We start from the raw sequence: 21,357 nt of genomic DNA, 5'->3' as shown, positions 1-21,357 counted from the left end.
AGAAAGAGCAAGATTTACTCATTTAGTTAACTTTATTTCTATCGGGAAGACACGCAGGCTTGAGCTGAAGTTTAAGATGCCATTTATTTGATAAATGTAAAACAGAAAGTAATGTCTCTCTCTTTGGCGTAGGCCCAGTCCGGCGGTCCGAGGGAGTTGTGCCCGAACCGTCATATCCTGCCGGAGATAGGAGGCAGGGGCGAGGAGCCTACCCCCAAAAAGAGAGAAAGTAGTATACTACCCCCAAAAGAGATGATCCTGTTTGGTACGAACCTGGTCTTGTGTTGGGCGTTCATTCTGGAGAAGAAAAATAGAGATGTCAGCATCAGAATTTACATGAAATTTGTTATATCTCTGGTATGGTTGTGTGAAGCCTTTGCAATGGGAAGGTTTTTTTTTTTTTTGGTGTGTTTTTGGGCTCTCCGTTGAGGCCCCTGGTTGTGCAGAATCTGCCTAAGGCGAGCAGCGTGGTATGCGGCGGCGTTGCTGTGCAGTATCTTTGTTGAAGGACGACATTTGATATGAAAGCCCTCCGACGAGGGAAGAGTTGTTTGAGGTATCTTTGCCGAAGGTGGGCAACATGTGTAAGCCATCACGATAATGGCGGCGTTAGCGTGCAGTCCCTTCGTTGAAGACATTTGATATGAAAACCCTCCAGCGAGGGAAAGTTGTTTGGGGTACCTTTGCCGAAGGTGGGCAACGTGTGTAAGCCATACGATAAAGCCGGCGTTAGCGTGCAGCCCCTTCGTTGAAGACATTTGATATGAAAACCCTCCGGCGAGGAAAGTTGTTTGGGATATCTTTGCCGAAGGTGGGCAACGTGTGTAAAGCCATACGATAATGGCAACGTTGCGTGCAGTCCCTTCGTTGAAAGACATTTGATATGAAAACCCTCCGACGAGGGAAGAGTTGTTTGAGGTATCTTTGCCGAAGGTGGGCAACGTGTGTAAAGCCATATGATAATGGCAACGCTGCGTGCAGTCCCTTCGTTGAAAGAAAACAACATTGATATGAAAACCCACCGACGAGGGAAAAGTTGTTTGAGGTATCTTTGCCGAAAGGTGAGCAACATGCGTAAAGCCATACGGTTATGGCGACGTTGCGTGCAATCCCTTTGTTGAAAGAAAACATTTCATATGAAAACCCTCCGACGAGGGAAAGTTGTTTGATGGTTATCTTTGCCAGAGTGAATGCATGCATAACGCCATACAATAATGGTGATGTTGTCGTGCCATACCTTGTTGAAAGCCATCTCGTTATGGTGCGAGTTTCTGGTGAGGGTGGCTGGTTTGAGCAATCCCTATGTGAAGGAACTGTGCTTGAGATTATGGAAGCCCGGCGAGGGGGGCATAGTTATGTGCTGTCCTTGCGAACGGTGAGCTTGCTTGAATTGAATCATTGTGTAGGTAAGGATGAGCTGGGGAAGAGCCACCAACCACCACCAGATATGCATGAGAACTTATGGCTGATGGGGAGTTGAGCTTGTTTGATGATTTGGGTCAAGTTGACTATTTCAGGTATGATTGGGGAGAGCAGCGGCCGAGCATCTTCATGGTAGATTCCAGTATACCTCAAAGGGTGCCCGTCGAGCTGGTCTGTGGAACTCCCTGCGGCTGATAGAGGGGTCAGAGACTACATTGAAAAACCCGGGAATGTGTCTGGCTGGGATGATGAAGTTACAGGAAATGCTCTGCCATGTCAGATGTCTCATAGGGGACATGATGGTTCGAGGAGGGCCAGACTTTATTGATTGTAGTACCGACTGCAGAATTGTCGCATGACTACGATGCGTTTGAGTTTCTGGAGGGAACCCATATGACACTGGCCATGATGATGGGTGTGGAATAAGAAAGGCCTCTTTCTTTCTTCCCTCCGCTGAGCCGCATCGAGACTGGGATTGTAGATCGAGAACATTTGTTAAATACATTAAATTATGAAATATCTAGCAATGGGATTACTTACAAAGAGAGCGTCTGGAGCGTAGGAAGCTATATTGAAGAAAGTATAATTCTGGCCATTCCCCTGTGAACCATGGTCCTAGACGGCAACCCCTGAATCCTATGGAGGGAGCCATGTCCGAGAAATAGGGGCGTGTCGTCCAGAAATTCTCGCCAGCCATCATCGATTGGTGGGTAGCAGAGGCTGTCTATGGAATGAGCTAGTGTGAAGAGGCGGAAAAACGGCGGAGTGGCCTTGAGGAATGATAAGCATGGCAAAATTGAGGTAGCCTGATGGGGCTGGAGATTGCGTTAGGAGACCCAAACTGACCAGGGAACGACGTGAACATATACCTGATCCTGTCATGTTTCTTTAGGGGGAAGCTTGCATGGTTAGAGAATGTGTGTGATGTCTAGAATTCTAGAGACTTTTTCCTCTCTCTCGCTCTCTCTCTCGCTCTTCTCCCTCTTATTCCTCGAGCTGGAGCAAATACGGTGAGAAGAATAATGTCTCAGCTTCATGAGAGTTTAGTTGTTGGCTGTAAGGAACATGAGAGTCTTCATGTACTCCGCGTGGAGCCCTGAAGATGCAGTGGACAGTTTAGTTTTTGAAGGAGGTGTGCCCCAAAACATACAAGGATGTGTGCATGTTTGTGCAAATCATCTTGCACCGAGACTGATTTGTGAATGTGTGTTGATATGAATCGGGATCTTCAAGAATGTGATTCTCGAGCATGGATCAGTTCTGGCTGTTCATGTCCCACCTTTACGACCTGAAGATGCAGTATTGCACTTTATATTTTGTGAATATTTGCAAATCTCCTTCCGAATGTGCTTGATAGCTGATTTGACGGCTGATGTGCCAAGTTAGCATTGTCTCTGACATATTTCGGAGACCAGATACACCTCGCCTAAACATGTATGGCTGAATTCCGGTATTTACGCTTGTCGATCATATTGGTTCTGATTAGTTATTGCTGTAGTGGTCTGACCACGATGAGTGAATGATTTGTGAAGACATGCCAACGAATTTCTGCTCTTTGATGATGCCTGAATGATAATAAAATGGAAGTATGCCATGAGATGGGAATTACTCGCTGTATGACCTGATCATAGCAAAATGCCTTACGCTGGTGGTAGATAATCTGATGAATTGATCTGATTGAATCTGATGAGCCTACCGCTAGGTGTCAGAGGCGCACCGCAACAGTGGTGCTAGCGATGAGAACATGAAAGTACGTCTGGAGTAAGAAAATGCTGCGTTTTATGGATCGCGTAAATGCGCCCTTGGAGGCTCTGGGAACCCTCATCGAATGTTGTACTGAACCTAAAATTCTTTTTAACGTACTAAAAGAACGTACTTCTTTTAGAAGTAAATTCTTTCACAAGGCTTGGTGAAGGCTATATTAACCCGTTGATACGTATTTGTTTGCACTCAGGAGTGAAGTCACTCTGCTTACGTTTAATATATTTGCATTCTGATATATGCATGCATGGATATGCGATTAATGATAACAGATTATACGTCTTTTCGAAGGTCTAAGTGTTCGACGTTGATATCCGATCTCTGTTGCATGATAGCAGTCCTCTAGAAACAGCAATTTATATATATATATATATATATTTATTTATTTATATATAACGTCCAGTAGCACTTTTGTACGCAATTATAAATCTTGATATGTTCTCCATGTTTACATGAGATCTCGCCTGGAAGAATTACACTTCGTCGTTCTTCGACAGACTATGCAATCTGAGCAGCATTCCTGTTGTAAAACTGTAGGCCTATATTATCTTATATATGAAGTCTTCTAAACAGAATGAGCCCATCTCAAAGTCCAAAACTTTTTTTTTTTTTTGAGATTGTAGTTTTTTGCTATAAAATAACAACATATTTTAATTCTGAAGCTTGAGAAGTGAATAATGGACACAGTTGTAGTATCTTTTGAAAGAAGACACTTTGTTTCTTTCAAAAGATACTACAATTGTGATCATACTCCAGGGAGTCAGTAAATACAGCCATTTAAGTTGGGTATGTAATTTGCATGGTTTGTGCTCGGGAAGGGGGTCATCGACGGGTGAAACTGTAATGTCATGCTCCCTCGGAATGCTCACATCATGGGCTCGGTCTTCCTAGTGAGTAGGGCATAGGGAAGATGAATTGGATTGGAATGTGATTTGGGTGAAGGTGGCCGCAAAATGGGAGAATCTTACTGAATGAAGTAATGAGAGCCCGTATGATAAGCGTTGACTGTACATGATGATATGCCTGAATAATTATCTTAATTCCCGATGGGGAACGCTTGGGCATGCAGACTGTGAATGACAAGTGAATGAACCTTGAGATTACGCGATTGCCGGCCATACTATGAGAGTGAATGCGCTGTTGACATGAAATACTGGCTTTTGATATTGATGCTGAATACATTATGATGAACAGGCAGCGTTGCAACTTTGTGATGAACAGGTGTGTTCTCAACGGGCGGTACCGCCCCTAGGGGCGTTTGGATAGTGTTGGGGGCGGTGTGAACAAGGCAGCAGAGAGGGGCGCTCAGGCACAAATGGGGGCGTTACTCAGAGGTACTCAACAGGCGGCCTGCGCAAAAATCTTTTCAGCTTTTCTCCTTAGCCTATGTCTTCGTCTTGCTCGGATTACTGCTGCCACTTCACCAGGAGGATATGCCAGGAGAGCCGCTTCCTAAGTTACACATGCTTTTAAGAGGCGGAGAATTTTCAGCGCAAAATAGAGGCGCGCTTTCACCGGCTTTTTCTGTACATAACGCGGAATACATAATTAGGCGCATAATTAGGCGCAGTTTACGCTTCCCCTCCCATCTATTTATGTGACACTCCCACTTTCCCCTTGTCCATCCCATGAATGCATATGCATGACACGAAAAGCGCATTTTGCCATTTTCAATTGCGACAGGCAATCTGCGCTTTCATCTCGGTGCGTCCCGTTCGTACATACCTCGCCATGGATTTATGCGCACTTTGCAAAACAAATACGCCTGAAGTGGGCGCAAAAGCGTTAGTACATCTGGCCCTGAGAATTTTAATTGTAATGTGATGATCGGGTGCGGATATCTAATCGGAGAAAATCATTGGTGATGGTGAGTTTGTTTTTAACAGCTGATTCGGGTGACGTTAGAGCTGATCCGCGCATCTCTACTCTGCAATGTGTAATTGGCCGATGGGAATAATAAAGTCATAATAATATAAATATTGATTTTATATTAGATGTCGTTTTGCAGTTATTCACCTAGTATAATAATAGTAACTTAAGTTCTCTCCCTCGTGTCCCGCAAAATCAGGTCTGCTGACCTGCAACAGAGCAATAGCCAGGTGGTCACCCTACGTTACTCACTGTTATTCATCACAACGTTTAAGCCTCTGACAACACATACAATGTTAATTTGAATGTAAAATAAAATTATGTCTGTGCAAATTAATGAATTCATATTTAAATGTTGCTAATAACCCACTTAGCTAGTTACCGGCAAATGATCTCCATAGCAATGCCTAAAAACAAATGCCGCAGCCGGCAGCTGTCAGAGTGGTAGAAAGAATGTGTCCAATCAAAATGTACACAAGTTTCATGGTTTTTAATGTGTCCAATCAAAATGCACACAAGCACAATTACATAGGCTAAAACAATTTTGATATCAAAACACATTTAAACATCATGGCGGAAAACAAAAAGAAGTGCAGACAGTATAGTGTTGAGTACATTAGGTATGGCTTTATTCCCTCACCAACGAACATCCAGCTCCCGATGTGCCTGCTTTGCCAGCAGGTTTTCTCTAACGAGGCAATGAAACCGTCCCGTCTAAAGGAGCACCTAACTAAAATTCACCCCGATAAGGCATCCAAGGATGCTGCGTATTTCCAGAACCTCAATGAGCAACTTTCAAAACAGTCCATCTCCAAGATGTTCGCTAGGAAGGTAATCCAGACAGAGAGTGGGTTACTGGCCTCCTATAACATCTCTCTCTTGATAGCGAAGTCGGGGTTGCCATTTACAGTGGGGGAGAAGCTGGTTATCCCAGCGATTAAAGAGGCCATCTCCACCATCATGGAGAGAGACCCATCGCCAGTGATGCAGGCCATCCAGCTCAGCAATGACAGTGTGGCTCGGAGAATAAAGGAGATGGCGCTGGATACAGAGCAGCAGTTGTGTGCCACACTGCCTGAAAATCCATTCAGTATCCAGCTGGATGAAACCACGACAATGGATAATAATGTTCTGCTGATGGCGTATGTGCGTTATATATCTGAGAGAGATGTGGCCGAGGACGTTTTGTTTGCCAAATATCTCTTCACTGACACACGAGGGGAGACGATCTTCAGGGCTCTGAGTGACTACCTGCTGGAGAACTCTATTCCGATCGCCAACATCCTCGCCTGTGCCACAGATGGAGCTCCCGCTATGGTTGGCAGGTACCGTGGCTTCGCAACATTGTTAAAGGAGCGTGTGCCGCAGGTGTTAACAGTGCACTGCATGTTGCACCGTCACAATTTAGTGGCCAAAAATATAAGTCCTTCTCTCCACCAGTCTCTGAACATCGCTGTCAGGGCCATAAACAAAATTAAGGCCCATGCTCTGAACGACCGGATCTTCAGGCAGCTGTGCGAGGAGAACGATGAAGCGTTTCAGCGCTTGCTGCTCCACACCGAGGTACGCTGGCTATCCAAGGGCAACTGTCTGGCTAGGCTGTGTGAGTTGTTCACAAGTGTCCTGGAGTTTCTTGCCGGTGCCGACGCAGCTCTAAGGGACACGCTGTGGTCCTGTCGCGGTGACATCTTTTACCTGGCAGATTTCTTCGGAAGATGAATGAAGTGTCACTCAAGCTCCAGGGAGATGCCTTGACACTGGTCCATTCAAAGGCCACCATCTGCAGTTTCCTCGCCAAGCTGGAGCTGTACAAACAAAATTTGAGCAGGCCAAGGTAGCCTATTATTATTATTAGTAGTATTATTATTATTAGGTATATTTTAATTTACAAAGGCAGCCTAAAAATAATCTCAGTAACGTTAACTGCCTTTCTGTACTTACATTCAGGTGGTTGATGAGCTGACCGACAACCACCTGCTGCGTTACACCGATCACTTGAGAGCAGTGAAGGCGGACATGGAGATCCGTTTCAGGGACCTCGAGCAATTGATGGAGTGGGTGATGGAGCCATTTCAAGTGGATGTGTCCAGGAGTGAGGACGAAATTCAAGAACCTCTCATCGACCTCCAAAATGATGAGGAGGCCAAGTCAACCTTTCGGACCTGTGGCTGGCGTGTCATGTGGGCCACGCATGGTCAGGGTTTCCTCTTGTGGAAGAGGATTCGTCTTCTGCTCCTTGCTTTTCCGACATCATACCTTGTTGAGCAGGGGTTCAGTCAAGCTTTGCACATGCAGACGAAGTACCGCAGCCGTCTCAATTTGGTTACCTCAGGCACACTCCGGCTCAAGCTGACATCATTGTGTCCTGATGTTAAAAAGTTGGCTGCCAGTCACCAAGCTCAGGGCTCACACTAATGACCGTAATTAATTTAAAAAAAGTGGCTGTTTTTGACGTCGTTTTTTCTTTGGTTCAGTTCAGGTGGCCGAGCTGTTGTCGTCTTTGTTCATCATTTGAAATCAAATGACCGTTTGTAGGCTATTCAAATTTGAAGCCTAGTATTGCCTAATTGAGTGCGCGAACGACCGCTGCTTTTTATACCGCGGCTGTAATAGTATTTCTAAAGTGTTTTTGTTTTTTGGGGGCGTTAAGAGGATCATGAAGAGGTCAGGGGGGCGTTTGTTCAAAAAAGGTTGAGAACCACTGGTCTAGACCCATGACTAGATCTGAAAGCATTTGATGGATATGAAAATGACTTCGCTTATTTCTGATGGAACGACCCGGCGCTCCTTCCGCGTCGGGTCGTGCAATGCGATTGAGAGAGATCTCCTGAGTGAATGAGATATGGGTTTGATGTTGGCAGAAGTTGAGATGAAGTGACAACGTCGTTGGAAAGGGAAGGCGGGCTTCCAGAGAAGTGCTGTGCACTGGTTATATGTGGCCTGGAGAAGTTGAAGCGCGTCTAGTTGCCTGTGTTTTAGCACACTGAAACAGCAATGTGATAGATTGTGAGCAGACTTATAAAGCAATGGCTTACATGCGATTGGCTAGGAATTACCCCGCTAATGAAGTGATGATGTACAGCTGCTAGTCTTCCTGCTAGAACTACGCTGCACTTCCATTGACCGTCAAGCAAAAGTGGCCACTGGACATGGACCCTCTGTTTGGAGACATATTGGACAACCGCAATGTTGTAACAACAAAGGTGAGTCAGAAAGAGATGTATCCTACTAAAAAGGAATAAGAAAGAGCAGCTTTGCAACCAACATTTGCATGGAGAATAGAAGGTCTCAGGTTGAGTCAAGAAAACAGGTCAGTCCACCCAATATCATCAATGCCTTTGAGAAACCATGTATGTTTTGCACAAAAAGTCATGCTCTTGAATCATGCAGTGAAATCAAAGAGGAGCCACATAAGGTACGCTGTGGAATTCCTGAAGGCTAAAGGCTTATGTGTTGGATGCTTAACTCAAGGCCATCTAAGCAAGATGCGTAATAAGAGAATGAAATGTGAAGAATGTTCCCAAAAACACCCAGGCATTCTACACATTAAGGATGACCACAAAGGTACAAAAGTTGATGATGAAAAACCAGACAAAACGATTTCATGTGCCCAAGTCTCCCTTAACCACCAATCAAGTGAGTATGGAGGAGATAACTGTGTGCTCTCAATAGTGCCAGTAAAAGTCAAGTAAAACATTTGAGGAAATCCTATACTGCACTTCTAAGAGACAATATAGCAGAGACGGACCACTTGTATTAAAATTAATGGGACAAATTGAAACACCCAACAGTCAAAGTAACGCCTAACAGGTAAAAGAGCCAATCACCTTTTAGATACAGACATCAGCCAATCACCTATTAGATACAGACATCACCAGCCAATCAACTCGAGAATGTGCATGTGCATTAGCTATATATTTTCTTTTTGTTTTTGTTATATTTTTGTTTCATTTATTATTTTTGAATAATCAGAGGTAAAGAAACACAATTTATGATTTCAGTGTTGTCAGATTTTACTAAAATATCTTCTTTGATCGCAATCTTGACCAACTGTTTTGGAGATTTCGGTCTTTCCCCATTCAAGTAGATAGGAGCTGCACAGCATGACTGGAAATTACTTCCTGTGAGTGTTCCAAAGATGGCCAAAGATACATCAACACAGTGTATAAACCACCGACCGCCTGCCGCTCTCAAAATATCAGCCTTGCTCAGATATTATTTATAATTTTTTGGTTTACTTGTAACATCCTCTTGCAGTTGAATTCCTCTCTAACCTGATTCAGTAATGTAGAGAACTAGCGTAAATCCTCATGAAAATGGACACATCAAAATTCATACAGATTTGATAGGCTGCTGATAAATATATTTCTGATGATGATATCATAATGTGGGCCGCTAAAGATCGCTCGAGGGCCGTGTGTTGAGTTGCGCTGGATTACATAGAGTAAATCACTATTTGTTCAACCTGTTGCAGTTCAAGATTTTGTGCAACATTTGGATAGTTCAGGACATCCACAGAACAGGGTTACATTACTTTATTACAATGATAACCTACAGAAAATGTAAATGCATGCAAGCTCTTTGTTACAATGTTTCTTTCAGAATTGTTTTATAAATGTGTTAGACAGCAGTTTTGATGTAATAATATTGACCTGTTCGATGTACTCTGTAGTACATTTACAGTTTCTGTCCAGCTGTTTTGGGAACAGTGTTCAAAACAACAGTCTGGACCTCTGAGTTTCACATCACAAGTAGAGGACTATATACACTCAAACTAACTGCTGGTGAAAATCTACATAAGACAATAGGGCTAATACCTGTGCAAAACAGAATGAACACACACACAAATGTTGGTCTACCTATCATTATGAGGACTTTCCATAGACATAATGATTTTAATACTGTACAAACTATAGATTATATCCCATAAACCCTCACAGAAAACGTTCTACATTTTTCAATTTTCAATAAAACTTCGTTTAATATGTGTTTAAGCTATTTAAATTATGGGGACACTAGAAATGTCCTCATAATCCACATTTATAGCATAATACCCTTGTAATGAAACCTAAAAAATTGTCCTTGTAAACCACATAAACATGCACACACACACACACCTTTACTAAAAGCACAAAACTGAATGACTGAACAAATACAACAACTTCCATCATTCACCTGCTATTTCTGTTTCACACACAGAACTGACTGCACACTTCATTTCTCACACTTACATATTTTACTTATAAATCATGAAATGAATATCTGAAACTGAGAGGAGCATGAAAGTTTTTTGTGAAGGAAATACAGGAACACTGAATCACTCTATCCTTTTCATAACTATGATTTAACAATTAAAGATATTCAAGCAAATAAATACAAATGAAGCAATACTCACAGAGCACAAGAGGAAGTGGACTGAGCTCCATACTGATCTACTAATGACAGACCGTTAAAGACACAGTCAGTGTTAAAGCCTTAAGACTTCCTGTACAACAAGATGAAGTCTAGAGGCAGACCTTTAGTGACATGATGACACATGAACGACACATTTTGTGTAATGGAAAATCTTGATAATGCGGATGCTTATACAGTACTATTGTAATGTTTCCAGAAAAAGTGTCCCAATGATTTGCATGCACATTTTTCAGCAGACATTTATGTGTCTCTTTTTCACACAATGTGACAATGTTTTTTTATCCTAAGAAATATAAATGGTTTAAATGTTATTGATATGTTCATATGAGGTAGTATTCTGGTTTGTATAATGCATTAGGAAACTGAAACATGATTTTCATGTTTTTATTCTTGTAATGGTGGTAGAAACAGCATCCATCCATCCATCCATCCATCCCTGTCTGTATTCTAATTATAACAGTTTTCCTGTAAATTTTCCCATAGTGTTTGTGATATGGACAAGAACTGGTCCTCAAATCATTGAGTCGTTACAGAGCATGAGAGATGAATAAACAGGTGAAGAAAAGCATTGAAGGATCCTCACCAAATCTATGGGCCAGAATTGGAGGTGGGCTATTTTGACTTGGGCCAAATAGCAACCACCTAACAACCACGAAGGCAACCCTAGCAACCACATTGCTATGAGCAAAAAAAAAAAAAAAAAAAAACATTAGGAACGACTAATATTTACTGTAACAATGCTCTAACAGTTACACCCTAGCATCACAGTTGTGAGTTTTGCACAGGCGAGCATCATTAACCTTTTTTCAGTCGAAGTTAAATCTAGTTCTACTTCAATCTATTTTAATATTCATGCCATATACTAATATACATAGCAAGACCTGTTTGAGGACTCATGAATTTGCAGGAATACTGGGTGTACATGCTGTTGATGTTGTGAAAATGCCCTGTTTTAACTATTGTAGAAACTGAGTGTGAAAGAGGAAGGAAAAGAAAACGTGTAAATGTCACTTCTAAGAACTCCTGGGTGACAATGACATCATGATGCATCTTTAGCTGACAGTGTGAAGTGAAGATCACAGCATTAAATTTAGATATTGTTTCACTCATCATGCAGAATTAGAATGTAGTTTTATTTGTTCAACATTTTTCTGTGCTCTGACAAGTGCTGGCTAATGCTTAACAGATTTTCTAAGATTGTTATTCTTGTTGGCACTAAAGATGTCCAGATGGGCCAGTCGGAGATCACTAAAGATAATGTTAAAGAGGTGTGTCAACTTGCAAAAATGATGTCAGACAATGTAATATGCTCTTGCCCCACCCTGCACATCATGGTGATGAGGTTTATAGAAGATTACTCAGTAAACAAGCTGAACAGATCTGAACCCCAAATGCTTGGATGGTGTCTCCACATGTTTAAAGTCAGAGTCAATAAATGTCCCAAAGTGAAAACCTTGGATTCCCGAAGTGAGGTACTGAACACTGGTAAATTACAGTGTGTGGTAATGTCCAGATGGGGAGAATATGAGTTCTCAGTCTTAAAAACATGGAAAAGGCGCCACACTTTGAAAAGATTACTGATAAAAACGGGCAATTCCAATAAATCCAGTTTAGTTGGATCCATTAAAAAGAGAGATTTGTCCAGTCCAAAACCTCCAAGGGTATGCAGAATTGTGCAGCTAACAACACGCTAGCTGCAGTCTGTTGAACCATCCAAGAATCTTTGTAATAACTTTAATCAAAAAGCAGCAATTCTACTTTGTAAGTGAATTAAACCTTGCCCACCTTTTTTCTTTTGGGAGGTGAAAACGCTCTGTGGGACCCAATGTAGCTTGTCCAAAAATAAATTCACAAGAGCAGCTTGAACTTCAGCTAAGAAAAGCTGTGAGGGGTCTACACAAGCCAATTGAGAGGATGCTACTAAACTGTTGACAATGAGAGTTCGCCATCTCCCAAATAAAATCCTAAGTATTTTATACCTCCCCTACCCCAACACAACCCATCAGGAAGGCAAGGTTTTCCATCATACCATTATAAACAGTAAAGCATCACTTTCTTTCCAATTCACATTAGCAGAAGACAGCCCTCTAAATACTTCAACTATGCTAAACAAAGTCTGCACATCGCTTTGTCTACTGATCATTACTATAATATCATCAGCATAAGCTGACAAACAAAAATTATTATTGCAACTCGGCAAACAAAATCAACATAAGTTATTTCTTATTTGTTGAAATAGAGGCTCAATAGCCAAGGAGTACAACATTCCAGACAAGGAGCAACATTGTCTGATACCTATAAGAACCTGAAAAGGAGCACATAAGCCATCATTTAATTTCAATGCACTCTCAACATCACTATATAGTACTCTGATCATGTCTACAAATGTACTGCAAAAACCAAAAGCTGTTAAAGTGTTCCACAAATATGAATGCTCAACTCGGTCGAAAGCCTTTCCTGATCCAAAGATAACAATCACAATCTAAATGTAACAATTTAGAGACATGGAAAAGGTCACAAATTACAGAGACATTGTCAAAAATAGATCTACCAATACATATTGTGTATATGTCTGGTCCGGATGGATTACCTGATCCAACACTCCAGCCAATCTATTAGCCAAGGCCTTAGAAAGCAGTTTGTAGTTGCTACAAAGAAGTGAGACAGGGCGCCAGTTCTTTATATCAGTAAGGTCCCCCTTTTTGGAATAAGAGTGATTACTGCTCTTCGGCAACTCAACGGCAACCTGACCTCCGACAAGCTGTCATTGAGCAGATCTTCACCTCCAGCAGATCCGCTCCCAACTCCAACCAAAAACCCTTATAGAAGTCAACAGGTAGGCCATCCACACCTGGTGCCGTCCCAGACTGCATGTTCTGCAGGGCCTCATAAAGCTCTCCCAGGGTCAACGCTCCTGCAAGATCCTCATTAACCTCCTCTGAGACTTTTCGTAAATCTTCAAAGGAAACACTTTCACCCTTACTTAATCTCACATAGCACCTGTACTTAATCTCACAAAAAAGCTTTTGGTAAAAAATAACTGCTCTTCTTCGAATATCAGCTGGATCTGTCAGCAACACTCCATCTTAGGAGCGCAGTGCATGAATAAAACCTTTCTGCCAATTCTTATTTTCCATACTGAAAAAGTATTTGGACGGTGCATCCATCTGATCAGTACTTTGAAAACATGAACGGATCAGAGCCCCCATGTGTCTTATATCCAAGGAGATCTGCTAACTGAGCCCTCTTCTTAGAGCAGGTTTCCAAATGGCTAAATTCACCAGTATATTGAGACAATTGTTGGGATTCAATTATCTCTTTTCCCAAAAGCTCTAAGGATCGAAGTCAACTCTTCAGTGACATTGTGAGTGTACTGTTGAGTAAACTACCTTATTTGAACATTTCCATAATCCCACCACTGTTCTAATGATTGAAAGGAACACTTAAAGAGCAACATGCAGGTTGGACACCCCTATATAGCATAGTGTATGTTGATGATAAAACAACTAGATTTTCTGAACTGGAGTAATATATATTTAGCCATTAACGATATTTTGAGATAAATTGTGATAAAATAACTTCCGCGTCTATAAAGCACTAACCGGAAGTGACGATGGGCGAGGGAGTCTGGTCAAGTTCAAGCTCAGGTTACAATGGATGCGAATGAAGAAACCGAGTTCTCCGGTGTGGTTTTGCAATTTACTGGAGAGTATAACGTTAGCCTCACGGGGATACAAAATCAGACGGGAGGGCGGCGGAGAACAGTTTGAATTGAAATGCGGGGGAAACGGGAAAGTTGGGCTAGCTTCCTGCCAATAGCTATAGCATTGTGCAAACTACTAAATTCATTTCAGAAGGCAGACAACCTGTCCTAAAGCTCAGTCTCTCTCCCTCTCTCTGTATTATTATACTAAATAAATATTTAATATTTAATATTATAAAAATATATTATATAAAAATATTATACTATTATTACGAAATTACACAAATTAAGAGTTAAAATAATTAAAAGTAAGACTTACTCTGCTAAGTCCTCGTTTTCGTTGCACAGAATGTCTGCTAACATTAGCACTTGGTCCTAGAGTCCAGCCCGCGCCAAAATCCGGTGTAAACTTTGACGGTGGACTTGATTCCATCGAGTGCACGGTGGGAACAGCATCAGTAATCAGCCTCACGTGGTCCTTACTCCGAAATCCCATCCGAGACTCCAACAAATCTCCAGGTCGATAATTCTCCGGAGTGAAATGTGCGCCACAAACGACCGAGTGTGTGGTAACAGACGCGGCAGTGCTCTCTTCACCTGCACAAAACGCACCCAAGACCGAAAAGCCTTGTTTTTCCTAGAAGGAAAATGATGGACACGATGTCCTGACAGGCTGGAATTCGTGCAACCATACAAACACAATAATTTACCATTATGGCTTCTCTAAAACTCGATCTAAAACTTTCTGTCTCTCACTACTGCTCTAACTACATCAACACCCAACAATGAGAGCTGACCATGAGCTCTTTTGTTTGCCTCGCCCTACGTCATATGACGCGTTGCTATAGCGGAAAAGCGTATTCCAGAGCCTAGCACATTTTCATCAAAATCTCTACATCAAATGAGATTTCATTAGTAATTTCTACATATGTGTTTTTAAAAGACCTCTGCAGACAATATAAAGTATTAATTCAGTTATAAATTCAACCTGCATGTTGCTCTTTAAATCCTTTGTGAGCTTCCCAAAAAAAAAGTACAAAATTCCTACGACTACGTGAAGCCAAGTCAGGCTCAATGTGATTCCTAGCTAGATTAAACTCGGTGCAATCGAAATCACCGCCTAGGAACAAAAAATCATCAGGGCAACAGTTTTGTAAAGTCGAACGAATATTTCAACGTGTGCAGTTGGGGCATACAGACAAATAAAAATAGCTCTAACTTTTAAGAGTCTACCTTTCATAATTTTATCAACCTCAGAAGAGACAGGACTAAAGATTTTTGCAAATAAAATGGCAACTCCTCCACTGACTAAAGAGTTGTGACTTAACACAGGTATGCCGTCAAACACCCTTACCCAGTCAACAGCATTTTTCAAATCACTGTTAATTTCTTGTAAAAAGCAACAACAATATTCTTCTGATTAATTACTTCATATATTATTGCTCTTTTCTATAATCTCTAGCACCATTGACATTCAGTGTAGCTAAATGCACTTCACTCATCACTAACAGAAAAATAAATAAATAAATAAAATACAAAAATAAAGAACTGTCCATAAAACTTTATTACTTTTCTTTCTTTTTTGGGGCATTTTGAAAACAGTTTGTGCTTCCTCTATTCTAACACAATCCACCTCACATGTTTCTTGCGTTACACCAGCATCTGAAAATGTTTTGATGTGTGTCGAACGCGGGTGCTGGAGCGACGTGTTCGACCCAGCCACAGTCTCACTGGGAATACTTGTGGCCTCCACCACCGAGCTCTACATGGTAGTGACAAAAACAACATAATCAAAATCGTCAACTCGAAAATTCATTCAAACACTCTCTCAAACACTCTCTCATGTCCCACAACCTCTCCAATGGGACGACAGCATTCTTCCACACTCACCTCGGACGCCACCTTAACATCGTGTAGTAAGAATACATTCAACAGTTTGCTGACTTATCTGTGTGTTTTTCATTGTTATTTTGGTCAAGCACTTGTCTGATGTTTTACCCTTGGATGTTTGTGTTGTATACATTTTTAACTCACCAGTGACCCATAGTGTCTGTGTGTTGCTGTACTCTGTGTAATACGCTCGTTCTCCTCTCTCTCCTCTGCACTTATAAACTCCTGTGTGATTTACAGCAGCAGAACTGAGAGTGTAGTTTCCTCCAGCTCCTCTGCTGCTGTCTGACAGGACTTTATATTTGCAGTCATTATCATCTCTGTACCAGCTGAAAGTCCATCCTGTAGAGGAGCCGTAAACCTCACAGATCAGAGTCACTGAATCTCCTTCAGTCAGCCACTTCTGTGGAGAAACACTTAAAACTGCCTCTGTTTCATCTGAAATTGATCTATAATACCTTATATAACAGAATTGCTCTGAAACTTTCACTGTTTATACAGATAATAATGAACAAATCAAAACTCACTTGACACAGTCAGTGTAACAGCATCACTGATCTCTGAGTTTTGTCCGTCTCTTGTCGTTCCTCTACAGGTGTATTTACCACTGTGTGTGTGTGTGTGTGTGTGTGTGTGTGTGTGTGTGTTTTCAACACGGCTGATTTTATACTCTTGTATCTTGCTTTGATTGATAGAGTCTGTCAGCTTGTCGTAGCTGCTCTCAACAGTCCAGCTGTGTGTCCACTCAGTGTCTCCTCTTATCTCACCTGTAACATTTACCCACTGTGCATCACTACACACACTACAGTGATGCACTGTGGGTAAATGTTCCAGCTCCACACCAGTACTGACCTCCATCAGACACTGAATCAATGTTCACTGTGTAGGAGTTTGTGTCTGTTGTGTTTTTCTGATGTTTCTGTGTGTGTTGGTACCAGTAAAACTGCCATCCAGTCGACTGATCCATGTGATACAAATTTACCATATGTTTTAAAAATAAACTTTTTGCATTTTAACAATGTGCAGTGGATACAACAAATATTTTTGTTGTAACGTTTTCATAAAAAAGAGTTACAATTACTTACACGCATGTGTTTGTTCTGTATTGTTTTGTGTTAATCCTTTAAAATGCATAAAATTGATTGAAAAAGCTTTAATTTGTTGTCATGGCTAGTTTGTTATTATGGCATTAGGAAAATGAATCAATGTTTTGATATTGCTCTGTATTGTAATGGTGGAATTAGCACTATACATAACTTTATGAAAACTAAATAAGAAACTAACTCTCATGTCTCTTACACTGTTTAATACCATATAGAGCTGAAAGAGAGCAGAAACAAACCACAACTATCAGCTCAATCTATCTATATTCTCTCAGGCCTCTGAGAGTGAGTTTGCCGCTGATCATAGTTTAATTTTCATATACCAAGAGCCCTTGTGTATCCATATATTTGCACAAATATGTAAATTTCATTAGCGTGAACACAGACAATCACTTCACTTTAATATTTATTTATAAAAAATGTTAACAGGCTTGCAACAAACTGACCGAGGTGTGACAAATTTAAATGTGTATATGACCATTAATTAATTTTAATGAAATAGACATATATATTGTTTAAATTTCACTTTTTACAGTCAATATTGCTTTTGTATTTGAGTAATCAGACTTATTTCATTTCTGTCTATTGAGATTGTAGTTTGAGGACTTTTATTTTGAAAGGCCGGTTACATCTTGTGTCTTCACTGCGCATGTTAATTCAGCGCGTGATTCGGGATTGAAGGAGAATGAAGCTCTAAATTAACTCTGTGAATGTTTCTATAGTTTTCTCTTATCAAACACGGATTCTTCATAAGTATATTCAGTTTTTGTAGTCCCGGTGCGCAAGAACAAGGTGTTTGTTATATTGAGTGAATTTACCTGTTTGTAAATGAGGAAAGTTTGGACATGCATTGTGTTGACTCTTTGCATTGTTTACATGGCGCGGTCTCTGTCGCCGCCTTGTGGCGATGTGTAGTAATACTTTGTTATAAAATGGTGAAACCGTGTTTAATGTAAATGGTTTATTTTTTGTTTACATATTAGTTTGTATACAGTGTTTTATTTCATTCTTTATTGTATGTTTCTGTTTTCATGCAGCTTTTATGGTGATTCACAATGATTCAAAGCTACTCCCGGTGATTCGTGGTTACTGAAAGTGATTTAAGGTTGTTCAAGTAATCTGTGAAAATAAAAAAGGAATCTGTGAACCATCAGTAAAAGAGTCGACCATAAATAAACCAGAGTTACAAAATGTTAGATGTAATGGGTGAATACAAGTTGATTGGCTTCTGTAGTATTCCTTCTCGTGTAGTGTATTTGATAAACTATATCTCAGAACCATCTGTTTATTACAGAACACGAGCAGCTCGTGCTGATAACCAGCTTGTGCATGTATATCACTCACTCACCCGGGGGTAACCACAGCAGTAAAACCAAGGTGGCCCTCTAGTGGAGTCAATATGCAATTACACTATAAATGCATATAACACTACACCACAGCTTCTAGAGATTGCACGAGGACCTGTATCAGCTCATGTCATGCAGAGTTTCCTGACTTTTGCATGATTAAGAATTTCTAGGTGATGGTGACATCATGATGCATCTTTAGCCAAAGTGTAAACTGAAGCTCAGATGAATTTCAGATCTTGGTTTGCATGTTTTGCATTCATGCAGATTGAGAATTTTGGTCTGAACTATTCAACAATTATAGCCATTTTTGTGCTCTGGAATGAAACCTAAAATGATATAATATCAGTGAATGAAAGCCGTTGTAACACTCACAATAAATACGAAATTCATTAGAATTAAAGTTTACAAGTGTTCTACGAGTTTGACATGAGCTGTTTTTATAAGCTAGAAACTCGTAATTATGGTAATTGCAACATATTGTGAATGCATCATTGGGCTTAGAGGATTTTCAAACCCCCTCCAACTGCTCTGGACATGTAGCATGGTGTGGATTTCTGATGGTAAATGGTCTGCACTTATATAGCACATTTTTAACCTTAACGGTATTCAAAGCGGTTTACACTGTGGCTCATTCATACACAAATGGTAGCAGAGCTGCCATGCAAGGTGCAAGCTTGCCATTGGGAGCAACTTGGGGTTCAGTGTCTTTCCCAAGGACACTTTGGCATGTGTAGTCATGTGGGCCAGGATTCAAACCACCAACCCTAAGATTAGTGGCCGACCCGCTCTACCAACTGAGCCACAGCCGCCCACAATCTGATCAAACTTATATTTCAGAAGTGATCCGACCTCTTAATTTAGCCTGGCAGATAATAAAATGAGCAACAAATCCCATACGCTTATATTGACGAGTGAGACTAAAAGTAAATTATTTTAGATGAAGACTGAAAAAACAATTTCTTTATAGACATACAAGAAGAGCATTTAGTTGTTATTAGTCAGAAAACTGTAGGCTTCATTCACAGCCTGATCAGCAGTAAAGTGGAGAGTCTGTGGTTTGATATATGAAACCACAAAAGTTAAAATTAAAATAGTTCAGTGCGGCAAGAATTGTTAATAAAACACCAGCTTTTATTTAAAATTAGATATATGAACATTTTCAGAGCATTGCAGTAATACAAGTCAGGAGACAAACAGTGGCATGAAAAGTTTGTGAACCCTTTGGAATTTTCTGGTTTCTGCATTAATTGGTCATTAAATGTGATCTCATCTTCATCAAAGTCACAAGTATTTTGTTTTTTAAGACACTCTGTAGTGAATCTACTTCAATGTTTAGGGTCATTGTCCAGCTGCATCACCCAACTTCTACTGAGCTTCAGCTGACGCACAGCCACCCTGACATTATCCTATTAATTATATTAATTAATTTTCCCCTGGATGATGGCAAGCGGTCCAGGCCCTGAAATCATGATGCTCCCTCCATCATACTTCACCGGTGGGAAGATGTTTTCATGTTGGTTTTTGGTGCCCTCACATAGTGATTCATGTTCTTCACAAACAATTCAACCTTAGTTTCATCAGACCACAAAATATTTTTTAAAACCTTTAAAACACAACCAGTAGCGTTGTGGAGTGTCAAGGTTGTCTTTGCAAACATCATGCGTGCAGTAATGTTTTTGTTGGAAAGCAGTGTCTTCCTTCATGGTGTCCTGCCATGGACACAATACCTGTTTAATGAATTTCTGTATAGACTCATGAACAGAGATGTTAACCAGATCCAATGATTCCTTCAAGTCATTAAATGTCACTCTAGGGTTCTTTTTTACCCCTTTGATCATTCTGCGTTGCCCTTTGAGTCATTTTGACTGGACGGACACTTCTAGGGAGAGTAGCCACAGTACTAAATCATCTCCATTTATAGTCAATCTGTCATTTTGTCTAATTTTTAGGTTTTATATTATATTACAAAAAAGTGAAGCATTCAAAAGTTGAACATAGACATTTAATACTAAAAATAAGGTGTCTGTGGGGTGTCCTCATGGTGCTCCGGCTGAAGGGAAGCACAGATGGTTTGGGCCATTAAGGGCAGCACCCAGCAGTGATGACATGCTCCTGTTTAATGCACAGCTTGACTGACTTAAGTGTATTCAGAGAGCTTATTGTCACAACAGATTCATATCAGATTGAAGATTCTTCCTCTCTTACTGCATACTGGCATTGGTCTTCAACAGATGTAACTGTGAGATACAGACAAAAACAATCTTTAGATATTTCTTTAGGTTATTTGCTCATCTGCAATGTCTATAAGATGTTTCATCTCTGATATCAATTAGACATTCAGCAGATGTCTTTGAGGTAAATCACAAAACCTAAAACTTCAAATACACAAAACAGCCTACTTCAGATGACAAAACCTTAATGTACACCGCACAATCTGCTGCTACTGTGATTGCACCGGCGTCAGGGCCCAAACAGGAAGTCAGTAGCTGGAAACACTTCCTGCTTTTAAATGCATGTCCCTATGGCCCGCTCATATCATGCAGTGGAAACCCAGCACTACCAGACTAGGTTACCACACAACTAACCCCAGTCTCCCCACAATATAGTGTTGTGTATTTGTAATTGTAGGTAAATATACACAGGAAAGTGACCGATGTTTTACCTCTCAGTCTCCAGCATTTAAAAACCAGTATGACGGTCACTAACAGATATGGACAAGCTGCCAGTAGAGAACAGAGCATGGTAAGGTCAGGAATCTGAACTTCTGAATGTGACACTAAAAAAGAGAGACACACCAACACATCATCATGTAGTATATCTGAATGAGTGCATATGAAGTTAGAAA

The 21,357-nt window shown here is 40.8% G+C and overlaps 2 protein-coding genes and 1 pseudogene across 3 annotated transcripts in view; 1 reads left to right on the top strand and 2 right to left on the bottom strand.

Moving 5' to 3' along the window:
- Nucleotides 1-17,027, bottom strand: part of LOC127652365 (B-cell receptor CD22-like) — a 33,109-nt gene extending 16,082 nt beyond the window's left edge. Inside the window, exons 1-3 of the mRNA XM_052138473.1 lie at nt 16,913-17,027; nt 16,588-16,671; nt 16,205-16,498 (exon numbers count right to left, since the gene is read on the bottom strand). Coding sequence (XP_051994433.1) covers nt 16,205-16,498; nt 16,588-16,671; nt 16,913-17,027 — 493 coding nt within the window. The remainder of the gene's footprint in view (nt 1-16,204; nt 16,499-16,587; nt 16,672-16,912) is intronic.
- Nucleotides 1-21,357, top strand: part of LOC127652778 (Fc receptor-like protein 5) — a 248,555-nt gene that overhangs the window by 32,466 nt on the left and 194,732 nt on the right. The window lies entirely within an intron of this gene.
- The window catches only part of LOC127652773 (basement membrane-specific heparan sulfate proteoglycan core protein-like), a 32,890-nt pseudogene continuing 31,217 nt past the window's right edge, over nt 19,685-21,357 (bottom strand).

This window comes from Xyrauchen texanus, chromosome 12 (assembly GCF_025860055.1).
Source record: "Xyrauchen texanus isolate HMW12.3.18 chromosome 12, RBS_HiC_50CHRs, whole genome shotgun sequence".
Classification (NCBI taxonomy): Eukaryota; Metazoa; Chordata; class Actinopteri; order Cypriniformes; family Catostomidae; genus Xyrauchen; species Xyrauchen texanus.
The sequence above is the reverse complement of the archived record's forward strand: the minus strand, read 5'-3'. Positions and strand labels throughout refer to the sequence as shown.